Source organism: Pogoniulus pusillus, chromosome 5 (assembly GCF_015220805.1).
Source record: "Pogoniulus pusillus isolate bPogPus1 chromosome 5, bPogPus1.pri, whole genome shotgun sequence".
NCBI classification, from domain to species: domain Eukaryota; kingdom Metazoa; phylum Chordata; class Aves; order Piciformes; family Lybiidae; genus Pogoniulus; species Pogoniulus pusillus.
The window spans coordinates 6,386,512-6,407,675 of record NC_087268.1 but is presented as its reverse complement, the minus strand read 5'-3'; the positions used below and the strand labels follow the sequence as shown (position 1 = coordinate 6,407,675).

Here is a 21,164-nt window from a genome sequence, read left to right as displayed (position 1 = left end):
AGCAGGTGAACTGGGGAGAGGTTTGTGACTCAGAGATGTTGCTTTTATCCCTTCCACCACAGCAGTACTTGAAGCTTTTGGGAATAATTAGGTGTCTGTTGTGTGCCATATACTACCCTAGTTATGGGTAAGTGTAACTATTTGCTTCAGCAGCACTATTCCAGACCTTCATGTAAATTTAAGTATAATCTGTTCTTTAGCTATTGCATGCCTCAGTTTCTTCACTAGTTTCTTTGAAGTGAGGATAGTACTCATAATGGTCTGCAATTCCTCAAAGCATAAAAAAGTAAACAAGTACTTGATTTAATTGACATTTAACAGTGCCACAGAACTCTTGGGTGAACAATGCTATCTAAATGCTAATTTTGTAATTAAAAATACAGTATGGTTTTGTTCATGAATAATTCTTTCTTCCATGGTGGAGGAAAAGGAAAATAGAATAAATTTTTAATTCTGTTGAAATTTCTCAACAGAAGAAACATAAACAGCAGGAGGAGAGGAAAATGATTTTACCCTGATGGTGTCAAATAAGCTGTTACAGAAACTGTGCTGAAGGCAGTACCACTGCTTCAGGATGTATTCATTTTCCTGGATGCTGTTTCTGAACAAAATGAAATTTAGAGGTTCATTAAGCAGCGATCCATAATGACATTATCATGTTACATCTTTCATACTGTGATGAAGAATGATTGTCATTCTGTATTGATGCTTAAGAAGACAGTGTTAATTCATACACAAAAGAAACTCACAGTTGCTTAAGTATTTCCTCTCTGATACCTTTCTCTTTTAATCCCAAACTGTATGTCCTGGGCTGCTTCCTCCACCGTAGGGGCAGATTTGTAGAGAAACTTGGGCACTATGAAGCCAAATAATGCTTGAAATTTAGACATTCATGTCTGGAAGAGACATTTGTAATGTTGAGGTAAGAGGCTTTCATTTTCTCTAAATTGAAAGAGAATGGTTGAGTATGCCAAAGTAGAATACCAATAATGACCTTGATGATGAGTTGAAGTATAAATCAGCTGCTAGGGAATGTTAAGGGAAAGGTTGTGTCTCATGTTTTCTTTCTCTGGCATAAATAACATGCTCCAGGTGGAGTTCATAGCCTTTGGCATCTGCATCTTCATATGCTTTTGGAAGGAGATAACTTGATTTGCTCTTCTTTTAGAATCAGTGCTGCTAAAGTTTGATATATCTTTATCAACAATTTACCATGTGAGAAAAGAGCAATGAAACAAAAAGAAAAGGGAGTTTGGCACCTAAGGAGGAAGTATGAGTATAAAGGCTGGACATGTGAAGGATGACTTACATTAGTCTGGCATTTCTCAAGCCTTGCAAAATTGGGAGATACTGTACAACATTAACGCAGCTATTTCAGACATGCATAACGAGAGTCTTTGTTCACCAAGCATTATATAGCTGGGTCCCACACATGGTCACATCAACATATAGAAGGCTAATCAGATGGGCTAAAATGAATGCTGCCTGATGTTTTCACTTCAAGACCTGATCTAGAATTTTATGGTGGTAAATGTGGTCACAGGCATCAGAGGATAAATTGTGCAAACTTTGTAACTGTGGGAGACTTAAACAGGCCTGAGATCTAGGTGAGAAGGACAATGTGTTTGAGTGGTGACATAGAATCATTAACACTAATTGCAAAGACAGAACTTTCAAGGAAAAGAAAAATCAGACTATCCAAAGAAGAAAACTTTGGGTTTATTTAGTTTTTTTGTAACTGCCACAAACTTGAGCAACAAGCAGATCTCCTAAATTTTGTGGCAATTCATTTTGTTTTTTTTCACAGCAGGCATTTGCAGTGATTGGGTGACTTGCACAGTAAAACCGTTGCAACTGGCAAACTCAGCCTTGCTGCACTTGACACTTCAGCAGTCATACAGTTGGTTGCAAACAACCTCTTTTTAAAGGCTCCTTTTTTTTTTTGTCTGAATTCATGTAAAAAATATTGCTAGTTTTTATATACACATATCATGTGTTGCAGTCAAGTTATGTGTTTCTGGAATGCCCCACAGTAATTGTGAGCAGAGTTTCACTGAGGCTACATGAAGTCAGATTAATGCACTACAAATTTCTCTTGTATTCCAGATACACGGTGCATTTGGTTAAAACTCCTTACAGGTAGTTTTAACTTCTTTCCTCTTCAGTTGGTTCTTCATAAGCAGTCATCATTATCTAATGATGCTATTTTTTAGGAGGTTTTCTTGTAAGGTTAATCTGTTTCTCTGGTTCTTCACATAACCATTGTGCCTATGCATGCTTCCTGGGGATGTTTTCAGTTGCATTTAAAAATCTTCCCTCTGGCTGTTGAAAAGCTTGTAGTTATTTTTCTGGGTCACCATACCTGTCAGGCCTAAATAATGTACTGAATTCTCCAAGCATCCTAGGTGAAAAGGACAGAATACAGTAAGTTGCCTTTTTGTATTTGCAAGAATTACAAGGAGAGAAAACAAAAAAGGAATTTTCATAAGCCTAACAATTTTGTAAACTGCCTAATTGCACGTTTATTACATTCTTTAATTTAGCTTTTGAAATGTGGTTTATCCTTATGCAGTTTTTCTGTGGTCCTTTTTTCCATCTAAGAGAAGATGACTACTGTAATTGAGTGAGTACAGCATTGTGAGTACATTAAGAACCATTGACTGCAGTAGTCAGCAGGCAATGAGACAGAATCCTTTATTTAAAAACAAAGAAAAGCAAAGTAATGCCATCATGTCAGTTCACTACTGAGGGATAATAGTCTGACAGTTGTTAATGCTACGACTAGTTTTTTTTCTATTAAAGCCTCTGTATTGCCCACACATACCCTCCAGCCTTCCCCAAAATAGTGCTGTCTCAACTTAAAATTTTTATGCCAGATGGAAAACCTTTACAAGAAACTGAAAGGAAATGGTGAATGAATATGTTTGTTCTAAATCTGCAATTTGAGTTTTTTCCCTCGGGTTTCTTTTTCTCTGAAAGATGGCAGTCACCACTGCCTTCTCTATGAAGAGGGAGTAAAGGATTTTTCCATGTTTTGAAATGTGTTTGAATAGTACCAGATCCATGAAGCTTTTGTTTAATGCCTGTGTGTTGCTTTGGAAAATAGGGGGTTTTCCACCACGCTTTTCTTCTTTCCTTCACTTCTGGTAAATCCTTCTCCCTGTTTTTCATCTGTCTTTTTCTTTGTCGGATTGTAATTCAAATTCTTACTCTTGGTCACCAGCATCTTTATAGTTTCTTCTTCTGTGCTCTAAACTGTCAAAGCAGCATGGATGGTGAACATAAAAATGTCTGCTCAACTTCCATGGCTTTGCTAGCCTTGTTATCACGTGAACTTTTACCACTGTCTTTTAGAAGCTGAGTTGCTGAAGCTTCTGGGAAATGCCTGTGAAGTATTTTTTTTCAGCAGCACATGTGGGTGCCTTTAGAGATGCTTTTTGAAGCATATTCTCTTGTGAATGGAAGGAGAAATGTGAAAGACTCTCCTTTTGTACCCCTTCTCTGCTTTTGATGATTGAACCTTTTATTGTGTAGCAGCATAATCTTCACAAGTGCATGCACTGTGTCCAGTGTAGAGGCTTTGTTGATACTGGAAGCCAACAGCTGAGAAAATGCCTTCTTGCTAGAGAAACAAAGAAAAGTGCACAATTTTCACAGCTTTAATACTGAAAAGCAATCTGTATTTGTAAAACCAGAGAAGAACAGTTGATCACAGTTTTATATCTGTTTCATAGGAGACAAAGTTATCTTTGTACTAAGAACATCAGTTTGGGAACATGGTCATTCATAGCATATGTATAGTTTTGCTATGTGACCTTATGTCTTTCCTATCAATCCACCACACTTTGCAACCACTGGACATTATGCTGTACAGATGTGCTTAATGTCAGAAACTCATATCCTCTGCTGCATGCTCAGGAGAGTTGTGTGAGAGTTAACACACAAACTTGGAAATCATATGTGAAGTCTTTCTTATGTGCCTCAGGCTGAGACTTTGACAGTGTTGGCAGCCCCTGAAAGTATGGAAGTGCAAGACCAGGCTTCATGTTTTCCTGCTAAGGTATGCCCCAGGTTTCAGTTCTGAGATGGCATCTGAGAATGCTGTGCATCATGCTGTCTTGGGTACAGCCTGGACAGTTGGGTGGAGGCAGCGCTTGGAATGCCACTTCTCTGTATACTAGTGGCTGTCTTGGGGCTCAGTTCTTCTGAAGCATGCTGTGGGGTACTAGTATTTGTGTTACAGCAGGTTATAGCTAGAAGCATGGGAAAAGAAGCTCATGTGATTCTGTTTAACTGCATTATAGACACTGCTTTAAGAGGAATGCCAAGATGTTAGCACCTCTATTTTGTCTTGTATCTGATGGAAATGAAGAATGCTGTCTCAATATGAAAATACATATTAAACTTCAGAAATGAGCTTGAAATTATCACCCTTTATTTGTCTGTCTAATGTGTTCCAGTGGAGATAGTATACACCTGAGGTAGCTTGTTGAGAAGATCACTTTGTTCATATTTATAAGGGATTTTTATGTACCCCAGCAGGAATTAAGCAAAAGCATCAAACTGTAGAAGAATGAACAATATAATCTGAGAATTGATCATTCCAGACCTTTTGCTTAAGTTAGATGCTATCCCTGTGACCAAAATGCATCCTGATGTGTTTCTCGCTGAACAAATGTGGGATTATGGCTACAGATTCTCCCAGAGAGCTGTTATCCCTAAGCTATTCATGAGTCAGAGAAGTTTGGTAATCTTGTATTTTTGCAGCTCTTAGTAAATCAGTGCTCCAGTAAAATTCCTTCAGACTGGACTTGTCATGGGAACATGAGAATAAGACATGCAGGGTGGAGGCAGGTCACTGGTCCTCTCAGCTGCTCTGACCCTCATCATCCATGTGCTAGATCTGCTTTTGAAGGCTCTTTCTAGATAGTTTCAGTGGAAACAGGTCAGTAGCTTACTGTCATGGATCAGCTGTTGGAAGTTTCTCTTTGCAAGGAAGATACATGCAGTAATTCAGTTTAGGTCAGACACCTGGTTTGTGTCCTTACAGTTTCCAAGGCTTGAGGGCCCTTTGAAAAAGTAAGAGCAAAGAAAGCTTTTGGAATGCTGTTATGGAAGATTACTTCATATGGGAACAGTTTGGTGTGGGAAGACACAGACTCTACGTACACTACTTAACAGTTGTGGTAATTTTTTGAAGGCAAGTCTGCCTGCTTGCTTATGCTCTTAACATCTGCAGCTGCTTTGAGTGGCTCCTCTGGTCTTCATTCTTTGTTTCTGTAAGGCAGCCTGTCAAAGCAGCTGCAGCAGCTGTGGAAGAGAGCAGGTGAGGCCCTGTGACGGACACATGTGACATAAAAGCTGCTCTGTACTACTCACTCAGCTGGGGCAGTCTGTCTTTACAGTTTATGCACTTTTCCATTTGCCCTAAAATTCCTCAGTTACCAGTTCTGACTAAGTGCCACATGCAGCATTTCTGAATATCTCAGTGATTTTACTTAGGACAGAGTTCTGTCTCAGTTTTCTGCTGATGAAGCTGAATTCATATGCCTTCAGCATGATACAGTCTTCTAAGTGGACAGTGATGGTGTGAGCTATGAATTATGCATTTTCTAACAGTCTGGTTTTTATATCTGCCTGGGGAAACTTGTTGCTGTAGCAAGAATGTTTAAAGTTTCAGCATGTACAGTACTGAAGTGATTGTGAAAAGCAGATATCAGAAGTCTGAGGTGGAAGTAGATGTAATGATGTTGTATGCTTTCTGTGCTCTTTAGTTGCAAAATCTGCCCAGAATCGACATCAGAGTTTGGCAGAAAAACATCTCATGTTACACAGTTTAAGTCTCTGTTGTAAAGCAAACCATTCGTGCTGATTTAGTTGGAGACACATAATTTACCCCTGAAAATCAGATTGGGCTGCTGTTAATGCCAAGATGTCAGAGGCACCATTTGCTTTTCAGCATCTCTCACTGTGCCCCAGTTATATTAGAAGCATCCAGATGGAATTTGTGTCCATGGTCACTAGGGAAATGCAGATGCTGTGGAGGTAGAAATTGAGAGTTCAGAGACTTCTGTCTGCCTGGGTCTCTGAAATTTATTCCTTTGTGTGCTCAAATTCAAGTGAGAGGGATGGATAGAGGCTGTGAGGTTACCTATCTCAGACTTTGATTTGGGTGGCCTTTACAGACTTATGTTGTGACCTTGGCCATGCCATTTGGGACTAGATCCACAAAAAAACTTTCAACATAGGTGGAGTTTAGAAACAGGTTGACAAAGTAATAATCTTCATCTTCCAGCCATGCCTTCAGGAGGAAGGGGGATGCATCTTAAACCCCAAGGTGCACGGGAACATTGTCACACTTCTCTTTTCTAGTGGCTCGGTAGAGCACCTTTGCCATTCCAAGGAATCTAAAGCATGTCCACGCTAGGAATTTGTGTTCATGTTCTTATTATTTGGATCTGTAATACAGAGGTGATAACACCCCCTGTATCTCTGGTGTGATGGTTTGGCTGTTACCCACTCCCCCTCCTCCCCCCACTTTGGAAAATCACCCACACTAGACTTAGCAGCTCTGGAAAGTGAATGAAGCTTTATATGGAGAGGGTTGGTATGACAACATACCATGAGACAGGTGTGCTGCAGCCCTTTGAACTACTCAGTCCAGACTGATCTAGCTGTTCATCAATGTTGCTATCGTTACTGGCCTCCAGAGTACCCAGACTTGTTTACCTGGGTATCAAGAGCTTCCCCACCCTGATATTTTCAAGGGTATATGTTATATGCCCTTGAAATTATTGGGAGGGGCAGCTCTGATGTTGTCAAAATTCTGCAGTACCCTGAAAGCACAGAGGCAATGTAAAATTAAGAATAATTCTTAAATGGATATTTGTGCTGAAATTAGGTTTGTACTGAAATAAATAACATAGGCTTTGTAATAATGATTGTTATTGTTCTCATTTAGCTGGATAAGTATCTCCTGGGTTTAATTTAATTTGTAGTTGCTGAAGAGGTGGTGATTGCTATAGAAGTCATCTCTCTGATCACAGAGAGTGGAGAAACTTTGGCAAGGAATGTAGGTCTCCAAAGTGCATTCTAGGCCTTAATTTTAATATGGTTGCTCAAAACCTAGTGAACCAATGCTGTTCTCTCAACGCTGAACAAACCTTGCCAAACACCTTTTTTTCTAGAAGATCTGCCAGGCCTGATGTGGTTGCTGAGCATAAGGATTGGAAGACTTGCTTGAAAATTCATCAGTTGTCATTGCTTTGGGATTTTTGGCCGCTGGTATAGTGGGAAAGAGGCTTTAAAAATGTGGAAGAGTCCAGGTTATGGAGACTGCATCATGTGTGACTTGGTGGTGGAGGAGGTGTTGAGGTGGTAGATGACAGATCATCTGGTTGGCTTTGGAGGAGTGCAGGAAGAAATATCTGTTTTTTTTCTGATCTCTGCATTTCTCAGTAGGTAAAGCTGGTGATGTGTAGCTACTTGCCTTCCCTCTTTTTGCATTCTACCCTTGGCATTAGTTACCACTGTTGTGAACAGAGTATCAGGCTAGATGGGATCTGAGTTTGATGGCTCTCCTCATGTGAAGTTTTCTTTTCATCAAGTTACTTGAACACTTCCTTCGTGCCCTGCTGGAGCGACAGGAGAGGTGTGGAGCTCCCACTTTCTAAGAAGTGTGGCTTAACTTTCTGAAGGGCAGGATGCTGCCTTCTTGAAAGAAGACAGCGCTCACACTGCTGCTCCAACAGCCGAATCTAGTGTCAAACATTTCCATTTTGTGAAAGGTACAGCAGAGAGATTCTCTGGCATATTTTCTCAGTGTGTCTTGTTGGGAGTTTATGTATTGTAAGTTTATTTCATTTAGCTGAGTAGAATGCTGAAGCGAGCAATGGGAAGCTCAGAAGATCAGAAGTAAATAAGGTTTCTAAAGCTACCCCTCAGCCCTTTCTTTCACAAGCTGAATCTTTTAGTTTGACTTTGTTTCCAGATGCCTTCTTCAAAATGACTGATCAAGCAACACACTGTATTTTACTAACAGCATGGAGAAAACACACATTTACATGATGAAATTTATCTGGATCAGAGATTGTTATTTAATTCTACTAAATTATGGACCTGCTGGTAAACTAAAAAGAAAGTTCATAGCCTGAATATGCTTCCTTTTGGAAGAGCAGACACATGGTTACAGGTTACTCTCAAAAATACCTCTTTTTAATAAATTACATTGCAGTTTCTTCACTGCTGAATTCAAGTTTGCTTTATTGTATCATATGAGAAAGCAGCTCAGTAGAGTTTGATTTAGAAGACTGACATAGGCTACTTTCTTTTTTTTTCTCCCCACCAAAAGTAACAAGCTTTCAGTATTATTTAAGGATCTTGTGCATCATGGAACACGTTCTTCCAAGTGCATGTGTTTAATTTCTATTCAGGGCACGTGAAGAAATGCTGTAGAACTCATGTTTCTGCAGTGTACTGGTTTGCTTTTTAAAAAGGCACTTGTAAATCTGAGCATTTCCTTGTTCAGACTCCTCTGACAGTGCCATAAATGTATGTGTGGATATGCATATGGTTATATATAGATTTAAGTAATCCTTCTGTTTACACTAGCACTGGTGTCTTTGTCTGGCATCAGCATTGTTGCCATCAGCGACAGATTGGAGTTGTTTTGGGGGATGGGAGTGCAGAGTCAGCTGGTCTGTAGTTAAGCTTATTGCTGTAGACCTGATCCTTTCTAGAGGCAGCTGCCAGTGCCTGATCTTGTACTGTTTTCTAAGCAGTGGTCAGTCAGCACCTTCCTGGCTGTTTAATTCTGTCAGATGGCACAAGCATATGGTCTGGACCCCTTGGTGTCCCTGATGTGATACAGACCCCTTCTTAACACTGAGCTTGCCTATGTGTTTCTATCTTACATTCACACACACCTGGTTATGAATTACATTTAGAGCATTCAGATGTCTAGAGCAGGCTTTTACTTGAGGTGCCACTGAGCAAGCTGGTTGCTTCATATTTATGGAATTTGATTGCTTCATTTTTTTTGGTTGGGATAAGAATCTCCCTTCTTAAGGGTTTTATTATGAAAGGTGAAAGAAGAAAAGAAAGGTGATTTATTATTTAGCTGGGCAGTAACCAGTGTAGCCTAATGCTAGGGTAAACACGGGCATGAACGCTGATATTGTTTCCATTTAAGATCTTGAGAGTTTGTTTTGGAGACCACAAGACAACCCTTCTTGGTGTTTAATCTTATTTCTAAAACAGAAGTCAGCTCCTTTATTCTCCAGTTAACTGTGTAACTTTCTGCCAGTTATTTAACCCACAGATTTCAAAATAATGTGAGATAATCTTCACTGAGAGAGTCATTGGCTACTGGAATGGGCTGCCCAGGGAGGTGGTGGAGTTGCTGTCCCTGGGGCTGTTCAAGGCAGGATTGGACGTGGCACTTGGTGCCATGGTCTAGCCTTGAGCTCTGTGGTAAAGGGTTGGACTTGATGATCTGTGAGGTCTTTTCCAACCCTGTTGATACTTTGATACTGATACTGTGATAATTAATTCTTTAAAACTCTCTGTCAAGTAAGAAAGTATAAATTTAATTTTACAGATTCATTACAGTGAGCCACTTGAGAGTGATACATACCACCCAGTAACAAATGTGGAAGTAGAACACCTTGGTTCTAATTTCACTTCCTGGCTCTCTATTAATTTTTATTTCATAGAATCATAGAATGGTTTGGGTTGGAAGGGACAAAGGTCATCAAATTCAGTCTCTCTACAGTGAGCTGGGATATCTTCCCCTAGATCAAGCTGTTCAGAGCTTTGTCAAGCCTGACCTTGACTATCTCCAGGGATGCAGTCCCAACTACCTCCCTGGGCAACCTATTGCAATGTTCCATCACCTTCGTGGTGAAGAACTTGTTCCTGACATCCAAGCTAAATCTGCTCTAATTTAAAGCCAATGTCCCTTGTCCTATCACTACAGGCCTTTGTAGACAGTCCCTCTCCAGCCTTCAGGTACTGGAAGGCCACTCTTAGGTCTCCCCAGAGCCTTATCTTTTCCAGGTTGAACATCACCCTGTCCTTGTAGGAAAAGTGTTCCAGTCCCCTGATCATTTTCATGGCACTCCTTGGACCTTCTCTGTCCTGTGTTGAGGGCTCCACAGCTGGATCCCATATTCCAGGTGAGATCTCACCAGGGCAGAGAGGCAGAATCGCCTCTCTCGACCTGCTGGCCACACTTTCGATGCAACCCAGGATGCCACTGGCCTGCTGGGCTCCAAGTGCACACTGCACTGTTGTTTCATGTCCACCTTCTCATCCACCCAAGTCCATTTCTGCAGGGCTGCTCTCAATTTCATCATGAACAGGATGGTGAGTTGCATTAGCGAGGGTATCACAAGAAGGGACAAAGATGTCATTCTCCCACTCTACTCAGCATTGGTCAGGCTCCACCTTGAATACTGTGCAAAGTTCTGATCCCTACTATACAAGAAGGCTGGGAAGGGTACAGAGAAGGACCACAAGAATGATCAGAGGATTGGAGGACCTGTCATATGAAGGAAGGCTGACAGAGCTGGGTTTCTTCAGGCTTGAGAAGAGAATGTTCAGGGGAGATCTCATAACCATGTACAAGTACATTAAAAGCAGCTATCATGAGGAGGGAGACTCCCTTTTTATGAAGAGTCACAAGGTAAAGACAAGAGGTAATGAGAACAAGTTATACTGGGAAGATTTGGACTGGATACCAGGAAAAAAAAACACACCATTTGAACTATTAGACATTGGAATAAATTCCCAAGGGAGGTGGTGGATTCCCCTACATTAGACAGTTTCAAGGCCCAGCTTGACAGGATGCTTTTAAACTATTAAAACTAATTTAAATTGTGTTCTTACCCTGAAAGGTTGAACTGGATGATCCTTGATGTCCCTTCCAACCTGGTATTCTATGAAACCTCCAGCCAGTATTTGTATCTAGGATTGGCCCAACCTAGGTACAGGACCTTACACTTTGCCTTCTGGAACTTCATGAAATTCTCCTCAGACTGCCTCTGCAGCCTGTCCAGGTTCCTCTGGATGGCATCCCATCCTTCAGATTTCCCAACCACACCACTCAGCTCAGTGTTATCTGCAAACCTGCTGAGGATGCACTCAGTCTCACTGTCTGTGTCATTGATGAAGATTTTGAAGAGCAGTGGTCCCAGTGTTGACCCCTGAGTGACACTACATGTCACTTGTCTCCATCCAGCCAATTCCTTATCCATTGGACAATCTGCCCATCAAATCCATGTCTCTCCAGCTTAGAGAGAATGTTGTGGGGGACTGTGTCAAAGTTTACCAAAGCCCAGTTAAATAACATCTGTTGGTCTTCCTTTGTTCACTGAGGTAGTTACACCATCACGGAAAGCCACTGGGTTAGTGAGGCAGGACTTGGCCTTCATGAGGCCATGCTGGCTGTCTCAGATTGTCTCCCTGTCCTTCATCTGTTCCAGTATAGCTTCCAGGAGAATCTTTTCTGTGATCTTCCCAGGTACAGAGGTGAGGCTGACAGGTTGGTCGTTTTCAGGGTGCTTGTTTTACCCTTTTTTATTTCAAAGATAGTTTCTCTCCACTGGCCATCTCGGTAGGTAATCTGCCTCGTTTCTACAGAACTGTCTTTGCTTTCACTATAATACAAATTTTCTACATGTTTTGAAGAAGGTATCAAACTGACTACTTCAGGTTTGCAAAAACCATTTGCTGTCTGCTTAGACACAGTTGCAACAGGCAGTCTTTCTGGGGAGCCTGGTCTCTTGCATTAAACTATTAATGCCTTTACCAGTTTGCAGTCAAGCTGTGCTTCAATGACTACATGTCAGTGCCAAAGGCAGGTTAACCAATTTTCCTTCCTAGCCATTTACTCCTGCTTTGGTGGGTTTTGGTTTTTATTTGTTTGTTTGTTCTGTTGTTAATGTTGCATTTGTTGTATCACAGTATTATTAGGATTGGAAGAGACATCACAGATCATCAAGTTCAACCCTTTACCACAGAGCTCAAGGCTAGACCATGGCACCAAGTGCCACGTCCAACCTTGCCTTGAACAGCTCCAGGGACGGCGACTCCACCACCTCCCCGAGCAGCCCATTCCAGTGTCCAATGACTCTCTCAGTGAAGAACTTTCTCCTCACCTCAAGCCTAAATCTCCCCTGGCGTAGCTTGAGGCTGTGTCCTCTCGTTCTGGTGCTGTCCACCTGAGGGAAGAGAGCAACCTCCTCCTGGCCACAACCACCCCTCAGGTAGTTGTAGCTGTAGGATTCATTGTGTGGGCCCCTTAGACAATGGCAGCAGCATACTATAGAGGTCTCGGAGCTGGAGCAGGTAGGGAGGAGTGGAGCAGAAACTGCATAAGCTGGCTTTGTAGCTGAGGAAAGAAAAATGTCCATGCAACCATGGTTTCAGACTGCCACAAGCTTGCCAAGGAATCGCATCTGCTCTTACTTCAAAGCCTGTAACAGAACATTTTCTTTTTCCTTGAGAGCACAGTGTTGCTTGTAGATACATGTGGTGAAATACTCCATTTCTTTTAACTCATTCCCTCCTTAACTTGCAGATGGAAAATTTGTCAGTGTAGATACTTGGAATTTTAATTATTTCACCATTTTTGGTAGTTCTTTCTTAGGGAGGTTGTGGCTGTTGACTGAGTGCTTGTAACTGCAGGAAATCTCTCCCCCAGAAAGTCACTTTCATTCCAATCTAATGTTTCAAGGCCAGGTATAGCATTTGATTTTTCTGTATAAGTTAAACTGCTGGTACAGTGAAACTGCTGGCCTTAGCTATCTCCACGTCTTTGAAGATTAGACTTCTGTTAAAAATTGGAAAGGGGAAGTTACATTGTGTCATCTGTAACATTTTTGTCACATTTTTTGCCAGCTCATGAGTTTAAATTTTAGAAGTTTAAACATTAGTCTATTTTCCCCCAAGCCAGTTTAGAGCTTGAATGAAACTGTTCGTTCTGCTATAAAATCATCACTCTATTCTTTGAATATGTTTCCACAATTCCTTCTGAGTTGCTTGATGTTCCAAAGTTGCAATCCAGCAAGTGCAACTATGCTGTTTTCAGCAAGCCAGAATATTGTATCTTTACAGAGGTGGGGATAAATCAGCACTGTTTGTGTTTCACAGGCCCCCACTGATGGAAACTCTTGTCCTGCAAGGTTTTGCACTTGATAAAGAGTAATGCTTGAGATACAACCCTCTGGAAATTCAGAGCTCTGTAGAAATTAAAAGTCCTTGAATATCCTGTTCACAAATCCTCAGACATTTGTTAAATTCCTGTAGGCAAAAAATGTTTTTTTCTGCATGCTATGCCTGGTTCATGCATAAGAAAGTGGTCTGATGCTATCACTTCAGAAAAAAAACATATGCAAGTTTATGGTAAAGGTACTTCGCTTTTCTAAGGAGATGAAGATGATAATTTGCATTGAGAAGCCTGTGTGGGCAGAACATTTAACACTGCAGATAGGCTTGTGGGAAGTGGCATTCAAAGAGAGAACTAGGAGTTTTTAATCAGTAGAAATGGGTAATGTTTGAAACTCTCAGTGTGGGCTGCTTGAGATTAGCTCAGGTAGCGTTTAAGACAAGATGAGAAAGCTCAGAAAGTGCAGATGCAGCAGTAACAGAAAGTCATTCTTCATTTGAAGTAAGCAGACAAATATGTGAACAGATGTATAGGTCAGTTTGAGATCATGGAAAACTAAAAGCAGATCAAGGCTAGGGAGAGTGCAGTGCTTCTGTGAAGAACAATGTGTCAACTAAGCAAGAAAATGATAGTCGGGTAAAGACCAGTTGACATTTATGAGCAGTAAGCCCTTGGTTTTCGTAGCATAACTACCATCATGTGGGCCAGAACATGGCAGACTGTGGAGTGTGTGCACCTGGAGAACTGTGGAGGAGGCTGCCTGTGTAAGAACCATCAGATTGTGTATGAACACTGGCTGCAGTGAGCTAGACATTGGGTGTAGAAATATTAAGAGCTAAAAATGGTAGAAGAAACCACAATGCTGGGTATGAAGCTTTCCTTAAAAATCCAACATAGGTAATTGCCTTTCCTACTTTAATCTCCTTTTAATGTGTCAAAGTCTGTCCATGGAATCTTCTTTCCAAGTAAGGGAATTTGGATTTTTGGGTTTGGGGTTGATTTTGTTTTCTTGTGGGTTTTGGTTGGTTGTTTGTTTTGGGGTTTTTTAACTATTGCTTAAGCTTCTCAAATGATGTTGGAAGGAAAAAAAGCAAAGTGGATCAGACTTAGAGAAAGTACATGACATTTTCCTTCTTATAAAACAGAAGAAACAAGACACTTGGGTTCCTAAGGGCCTATGGGGAAAATATAGAATAGAATCATAGAATCAACCAGGTTGGGAGAGACCTCCAAGATCATCCAGTCCAACCTATCACCCAGCCCTAACCAATCAACTAGACCATGGCACTAAGTGCCTCATCCAGTCTTTTCTTGAAGACCCCCAGGGATGGTGCCTCCAAAACCTCCCTGGGCAGCCCATTCCAATGGGCCTTGAAGGCTTAGGTCATAGTTTTGCTGCAATTATGTAAGAGAGCATTTGTCTGCATATGAAGCACCAAATGCAGAGGATAGCTTTGCTACTAGTTAGTGTTTATCTTGCTTTTGGTAGTCCTTGAGGATGGAGGTAGTTGTCTGGCATCACTGATACCTTGGGAAGCAGTTTGGGTCATGTAGAGATCTCAGTATTCCTTAAATATGGAGAAAAAAAGGCTGTTCGCTGTGTTCAGAAGAAGTTATCTCAACTGGTTTTGGCGAAGTAAGAATGACTTCCTAGCAGAACTGAACTTGGTATGAATAAGCTATTTCTGAAAAGAGCTACAAGAAAGGAGGAACATCTTTGGGAACAAACAGAACTGACCAGTTAGGAAAATGTCAGCATTCCTTTTTGTTTGTGCAGAAACCAACCACCACAGCAGCTGCCTGCCTGCCATGTGAACATTTGAAAATACTGTTCCATGGTTGAGGGAAGCTTGGCAGTAGCTGAATGCCGTAAAAGAAAGCACATTTTATTTTAGGCTGTGTGAAGTGGAAGCAGAAACTACTTTGAATTGTGTAAAAATTATTTGTTTCACATTTATAACTTGGCAGCACAATGACTTAGAAATTTGGAGTGTGAAATGTGAATGAGCTGGGGACTTCATTGCTGCAAGATGAAAATAGTGTTTGGATAAACCCTGCTACTTAATTCATGCATGAGCATTTGGTGCTTCAGAGAAATTCTTTTTGCCTCTATAGGTGCACTGTTATGGACAGTTTATAGTTTTGTTTGCTTTTTGACATTGCTTGATGCTTGTTACCTCTTCAGTGAAGAAGTAGTTGCACTTTTACCTTAAGTTGCATTGCTTTGTATTGGTTTTAAAGTAAATGTTGAGGTAATAGAACCTAGACTGCTCAAAGCCCCCTCTCTCACCAAAGTTGCGTTGCTTTGTATTGTTTTTAAAGTAAATTTTGAGGTTATGGAAAGACTGCTGGAAGCCTCTCTCCCACCAAAGACAGTTTATCATGCATCTCAACAGGACAAAATTTTCTCTGCTCTCATCTATTTCTTATCCCTATGTTTGCCTGGATGTATTGCTTTTGGAAAAGCAGTAGTTTTTATACCCAATTTAGTTTCATGGCTTCTCTTTTTGTGGTTGTCCATGACAGCAAATAGTGTTGCCACTGATTGTGGAGTTTGCCATGTTAGTATCTCTTGACAAAGAACTGATTTGAAATGGCCACATGTTCTATACAGCTGCAGTGGTATTACCAGCAGCAGCTGCCACATTATGCTCAAATTCAACCCCTTTGGTACAAAAGAAAACCCCTGTCAGATTTCTGGACTCTGTAGGCTTGCGTTACATGTCTGAGACTGTACTTAGAGTCACGCTGGGGAGTTTTTAACCAGTACTTATGAAATAGTAAGTCAGGTTAGTGTAAAGTAAGACACATGCTCTAGATGTTTGCTAGATAATTTTGAGAATAGTATTTAAAGCACTACTATGATTTTGACTGTTAGTGCTATGATCAGTGAGTTTATGAACTACTCTGTGCTACAAAATGGAGATTGATGCACACTAAACTGTAATCTACTTATCCATTATAAAGCTTCTGTTAGAGATCCATTTACTTTCCAAACAGAAGAATTCATTATCTGTCTCCAGAGAAATTAGTTCTTCTGAAGTGTTATTATGTGCAGTGAGCTATCAGAGAGCATTCAATAGCAAGCAAGCAAGGAAGCAGCTGTCTCTAGTGTGCAGCTTTGGAACTAATGAATAAAAAATTTCCACGGGTAATACAGAAGCAGAAGGAATTTTCTTTGTGTCCCAAGAGGGTCAACAGCTATGGGTTCCATTCATTGCCCTGGCAGAGGTTTGCTGTGGGAGATGTTGTTTTTCCATCACAGGCTTTTGGTTTCTGTCTAAAACTATTTGGTGTAATTTGCATCGAGCTGATGCTGAAAAGCATGTTACCTAGTTGTGGGCAGTCTGGTGTCCCAGGAAGTTTGTTTCAATGGCATGCAAGTGACCTATGTAGTCACAGCCTGGGTGCTATAGCTTGTCTTCATAGTGCTGGGCCCTCTGTAGGCAATGCTAGTTCTTTTAATTCAGACCTTCTGGTTAAAATGCCCTGACACCAAATAAATCTGACTCTTCCAAAAACACATATGGGCTCTTAATGTATGCTTCCTCGTGAATTCTGGCAGTACAGCACAACTTCAGGGGTGTGCTCTTAAAGCAAAATTGCAGAAAGTGAAAGCACTCGCTGGAATAAATTGCTAATGACCCCTCAGGCCCTCCTAACCCTTCACTACCAACACAAAGTTGTGGATGATGTTCTGCAATGACAGGAAAAAAACTTGCTGTATCCCACTCAAAGAGATGTCAATATTGACATTTCTGATGATACTATTTAAAATATCTCTTTTCTGTGAATAAGGTACATGGGATAATTCATTTAGAAAGGCCAACAGGCAGTTGTTTGGCTGCTCTGTATAGTACTTTTCAGTGTAAAAATAAACAGCAGATGTTTGACACAGATACGTCAGGATATGTAACTTTGGGTTAGGGTTTGCAGATGTCTTATGTTTCGTGGAAGCTAAATCTCTGTCTTAGGGTAAGGAGGGAAGAGGTACATGGCACCAGATGCTGAGAAGCAGGTTCTGTATATAATGAATGCATCCTGAGCTGTGGATACTTTGTCCCTTTTGATGTTTAAAAAAAAAGAAAAGAAAGGAAGAAAAAAGTTCTGTCATTATTAGTCAATGGTTTCTGTGATGTGGTTTTGAAAACCATCATTTGTTATAGGTAGGTGAAGGAGTTCAACTGCCAGATGATTTTTCTTGTAGAAACCTCCCTGTAACAGAGGAGTCTGGTATAGCACTCTGCTGTTTTAACTGCAGAGAGCAGTTAAATCAGAGCAGCATCCAGGAACTGGAGGTAAGTTTGGGCATGCAAAATCAAGTTGTTGCTTCCCAAATGGACTTAGCAAAGAGGATGTTGTGATGACAGATTGGTGCAAAAGTTTTGCCTCTCTGAACTGTTTTAAATCCCTTTTAAAAAGTGTCACGCAGGGATTTGTGTTGGGTGCTGTTTTGATTTGTCTCCAAAGCCATAGCAGTAAGGCTGCCAATTTTGAAGTTGCAAGCCTTGAGAAATAGATGAGGTTGGATAGTTTATCTAAACGCGCTGCTTACAGGGGCAGACATGTGACAGACTGATTTGTTCGTTTTCACAGAGTAGTGACTGATTACATTTTCTCTTGGCTGTGGTTCAGCTAAGTTGCATTATCCTGTGCATTGTTTCCTTATCTCAGCTGCTAGGTCATTACTTTGGAAACAGATCTCTTGTTGGGAAGGGTGGTGGTGGTGTTTGTATTTGGTCTTTTTCATTCTAGGGCAAGTACATTTTGGGGAGAAATGCTAATATAGATGTTTTCTACACTTTCAGGATCTTCCTCCTTTCTCCCCACTTCTCCCAGCCTTACTTTATCATGACTGCCTAGCAGGGATTTGTCATTGTGCATAATGAGCATAGCAGGACAAGTAATAGGCGCTGTGTTTTGTAAGTTGCAGAAGTTAGCTGCATCCTACCATGTGTGAATCACAACTCTCCAGACCCAGCACAAATTTAAATATGATATTTTAAAAGCTAAAATAATTTACATCTCTTGTGGTTTATTTGTCTAGGGAGACAGCAGCAGCTAGAAGCTGAGCTCCAGTATGTGGAAGCTGATCAAGACCTTCACAAAAGGACAGAGCGTTCTGTGCAGCCGCCTGCAGAAAGACCTGGGGAGAGGCGAATGGCAGAAATGAAGAAACTGTATGGTGCTGAAGCTGCAAAAATCCAGGCAATGGAGGCTGCCATGCAGCTTATCTTTGATAGAAATTGTGACAAAAAGCAGCCCAAATACTGGCCCATTATTCCCCTTAAGCTGTGAGTAGCTGGACTATGCTCTGACCTGGCACAGAACTGTAGGCATGGGTGCCTCAGTCATGTTGTGCTGCTGAAAGAATATACAGCATATTTTGGGTTTGATTGCACTTTGGGGAAGAGACCAGTAAGAGTAGCGTGTTCCTCTGTTCCTTTTACACTGTCAGCAGTGGTCACAGTCCATTCTACATGCAGCTGTCAAGTAGTAAGAGGAGGAACAGTAACGTCAAACCTGTCTAAAGTCTTATTTTCACTCATTTGATACTCACTTGCCTTAACCATGCTTGCAAGAAACATAACATGTCTGTGCTTAGTGAGCTGCAAAAACTTAAGGCAATGCAGAAAAGACTGCTCTTCTCATTTAGGAAACTAAATGATCCTGTTTTTTAGTCTTACTTAACATAGTAGCATTTGGATTCTGTTTAACACAGCACAACGTGAAGTGTTATGTCTGCTAATCTTAAATTTATGGGGTTTTTTTGAGAACTGGGAGCCCACTGGCAAAGATACAACATATCAAATTACTGTAGCCCAGCCATTTGGATTCTTTTTCAAAGATTTATAATAAAGCAGGACATTTTTCTTCCAGACTGATACTTGTCTGGCAGGAGTTTGACTTTAAAGCAACACTATATAGAAAAATGTTTTAATAAGGAGTTGAGGAGAGTGGGGGTGAAGCATGGTGTGGCTCTCTGTTAGAGATCTCTTTAGCAGAAGAGGAACTTAAGAGGGCAAAGCACTCTCAGGGCCAGTGCCTACAGTGATTCTTGCCACTCCAGTAGAAAGCATTTAATTGGTTTGAAGCTTTAAAGAAGACAGCTTAGCAGACTAAAGGTCCATCTGTAACTTGTATAAGGAAGTGTGGAAGCCACTGAGCCCTGAGAGTTATGTTTATTGTAGGTGCAGCTTTCCAGTGCCCACCTACATAGTACATGCACAATACTTAACATAGGCAAGTTAGATGTGCCTCAGTGTGTACTCACCCATCTGCACAGGCTGCTTGCCTCCACTCATGTCACTCAGCTTTTGGTCAGTTGCTTGTGCCTCAACCACAAACCACTTGTGTGTCACACTCCACCTGGTCAGCAGTTTGTGTAAGAGAGGTAGAACTGACCCTTCAATACTGATGACTTGTAAATGTTCAGGGCTTCACTTTCTAAAGACTTTCTGTGAAGCACTGCTGCTGAAGTGCTGCAGTTTGTATTAAGCAGCATTTCCACACCAGGTCAAAGCATCCTTATGCTGTTTTAATTGTGACAAACAGCCATGTCCCTTTCTGGCAACAGAGGAGGGTCACAGCTAAACTCCTACCTTCAGTTCATGCCCACGGCGTCTGGTGCGCACGTGTGTTTGCAATGCACACCAGCAGTTATGTCCTCGGCTGCAGCCAGCTGCACCAAAGCAAGTCTGCAGTGCAGTTTAGAGTATTTTTGGCTTTGCTAGTAAGGAACTATGTTTTTTCAAAGTAGCATTGTCATTTTGGTTCCACCTTCATTTTAGATGCAACAAGGTGGAGTTAGATTGAACACTGAAATTCAAAGCCACTGTTGACTGTTGTGACTGATGTGAAAAAGATCTGTAAAACAGGAGAGGGAACAGGCCTGTATTTGTCTGCACTCTTGGTTTTGGTAGGTTTTGTCAAAAATTCAGTGTGTTGAGTCTCCTTTCGTTAACCAAATAAATTTTCTTCATAACACCTTGTAATTTGTTTTCAATTTTTAAGCATACTTCAGCACATCAGACCTTAAGGTGATAAAGCTTAAAGGGGTTAGTTATGTGCCCATTACAAGTGTGTCTTACTACACAGACCTACTCAAGAAAGGAAACCTACATTTTCCCTGTCAAGAGCAGTTAAATCTTGTTTCAAAACATAAAAAAAAGCTGCCTTGCTGTAGTCTCTTCCCTTCAATAGCTCTTTTAGTCTAGGAGTGTTACTTGTGTTATTCAAGTCTAGCAAAACGAAATGCATTTCTACAGCTGTAGCTTTTTTGTGTGTCAAATACACTGGTAATAAGTAACTGCACTAGTGGCTTGCATTGTGTTGTGGAAGTTGTCATAGTCAAACCATCTCCAAAACACTACTGTTAGAGAAATCTGAGATGCATGTTAAGTAAACATCACATACACAAAATCCAGCCCATGTAATATGCAGATAATAGCATAACACAATGGGCCCTGAGGTCTCTTCCAACCCTGATGATACTGTGATACTACTCTCAGAACCACAGGCAGCTCCAGTATTTTCTGTTCACTTTCATTGCCCTCTAAATAGGTCTTACCTGTAACACAACAGAGGTCCCAAGGCCTCCAGCAGGACTTGGTTTTAGTGTTAAACCATGGCTAAACACAAACCCTATGAGGAGAGGCTGAGGGAGCTGGGGTTGTTTAGCCTAGAGAAGAGGAGGCTCAGGGGTGACCTCATTGCTGTCTGCAACTACCTGAAGGGAGGTTGTAGACAGATGGGGGTTGGTCTCTTCTCCCAGGCAACCAGCAACAGAACAAGGGGACACAGTTTCAAGTTGTGCCGGGGTAGGTATAGGCTGGATGTTAGGAGGAAGTTGTTGCCAGAGAGAGTGATTGGCATTGGAATGGGCTGCTCAGGGAGGTGGTGGAGTCACCATCCCTGGAGATGTTCAAGAAAAGACTGTATGGGGCACTTAGTGCCATGGTCTAGTTGACTGGACAGGACTGGGTGCTAGGTTGGA

At 41.2% G+C, this 21,164-nt stretch overlaps 1 protein-coding gene and 1 long non-coding RNA gene across 8 annotated transcripts in view; one reads left to right on the top strand and one right to left on the bottom strand.

Moving 5' to 3' along the window:
* The window catches only part of GEMIN8 (gem nuclear organelle associated protein 8), a 42,900-nt gene extending 22,745 nt beyond the window's left edge, over positions 1–20,155 (top strand). For all 7 annotated transcript variants that reach the window (XM_064143104.1, XM_064143102.1, XM_064143101.1 and 4 more), the window contains one exon: positions 18,216–20,155. In XM_064143104.1, coding sequence (XP_063999174.1) covers positions 18,216–18,466 — 251 coding nt within the window. In that variant the 3' untranslated portion in view covers positions 18,467–20,155. The remainder of the gene's footprint in view (positions 1–18,215) is intronic.
* LOC135175244 (uncharacterized) overlaps positions 1,723–21,164 on the bottom strand; it is a 28,425-nt gene continuing 8,983 nt past the window's right edge. The window contains exon 3 of the long non-coding RNA XR_010302301.1: positions 1,723–2,401. This is a non-coding gene — a long non-coding RNA (uncharacterized LOC135175244). The remainder of the gene's footprint in view (positions 2,402–21,164) is intronic.